The 1,257-nt window shown below is 59.1% G+C and overlaps 1 protein-coding gene across 1 annotated transcript; it reads right to left on the reverse strand.

Annotated features, from left to right (window-relative positions):
- Positions 1-19: 19 nt before the first annotated feature.
- Positions 20-1,089, reverse strand: LOC109364380 (SH3 domain-binding protein 5-like; the record flags this gene model as incomplete). The annotated part of the gene is made up of 1 exon (XM_019611025.2): positions 20-1,089. A coding segment is annotated over one exon (537 nt), but the record flags the coding sequence as incomplete, so codon positions are not given.
- Positions 1,090-1,257: the final 168 nt, after the last annotated feature.

The raw sequence follows: 1,257 nt of genomic DNA on the forward strand, positions 1-1,257 counted from the left end.
GGGAAAACACACCTCAAAATGCCCAATTTTGGGTTTTTTTCCCCATTTTGGTCAACGAGACGATGGCAGACCCAACCAGTAGCGTTGTGAGATCCAACGGGTGGGGATTGGAGGAAAATCCGCCTCAAAAGCGCCCGATTTTGGGGTTTTTCACCCCATTTTGGCCAACGAGAAGACGGGAGACCCAACCCGGTGGCGTTTCGGGGAAAAGCACATCTCGGGAGAGCCCGATTTTGGGGTTTTTTGCCCCATTTTGACCAACGAGATGCGGGGAGACCCACAAGTTGTGACGCTTCGGGAAAAAAACCACCCCTCCCAGAGCCCCCGATTTTGGGTTTTTTCACCCCGTTTTGGTCGCTCGAGAGCCAGCACCTCCGGTAGAACCTTGGCCAACCCAACCTCAACCCAACCAACGCTCTTCTCCGGCAAACCAAAGCCGGGCCGACGCCGCCCACCCTTCTCCCTCACTGGGAGCACCGAGGGCCGCGCGTCCGTCCGTCCGTCCGTCCGTCCTTCCGTCCCACTCAGACGGAAGAAAAGGAAGAGCGGCGATTAAAGGCTGACGCTTCGGTGATGCCGGAATCGTCCGTTCCCACCGCGCCTCGCCGTCGTCTCTTCCATCTCCTCGCCTTGGAGGCTGCTGGCATCCGAAAGGCCGAGCAAATGTTCGACGGAATCGAATTTTTGGAGGTCGGAGGCGATGGTTTGAAGGCTCAGAACAGAGACGGAATCGGGAGGGGGTCCTTCGGCACCTCGGTGCCCGGATTCGGCGCCCACCGGCGAAGCGCGGCGGAGGACGAGGCGGTGGAGGCGGCGGGCGTGGATCTGCTCACTGATCTGCTCCAGGTTACGGAGGGCCACGGAGTAACGGGTCTTGGCTTGGGCCACCTGGTGCTCCAGGGCCGTCACCTTGGATTTGTGCTCCTTGGGGGGGACGGGATGGTGGGAGGTCAGAGGCGGAGGGGGGCTGGGTGAGGTCGGGTCGGTTGCGCCTCGAGGGGTGGGGTTAAAAATGGTGGAATTGGGGGCGTCCTGAGGTTGGGGTTGGTGGAATTTGGGTTGGGTTGGTCCCAACACGTTGGGATGGGATCAAAAAAAGGGGAAATTGGGGATTCCCGTGGTTGGGGTTGGTGGAATTTGGGTTGGGTTGGTCCCAACACGTTGGGATGGGGTCAAAAAGCACAAAATTGGGGATGTTCCGTCATTGGGGTTTGGGTTGGGTTGGTCCCAACCTGTGGGATGGGGTCAAAAAAAGGA

Source organism: Meleagris gallopavo, unplaced genomic scaffold (genome assembly GCF_000146605.3).
Source record: "Meleagris gallopavo isolate NT-WF06-2002-E0010 breed Aviagen turkey brand Nicholas breeding stock unplaced genomic scaffold, Turkey_5.1 ChrUn_random_7180001852143, whole genome shotgun sequence".
NCBI classification, from domain to species: Eukaryota; Metazoa; Chordata; class Aves; order Galliformes; family Phasianidae; genus Meleagris; species Meleagris gallopavo.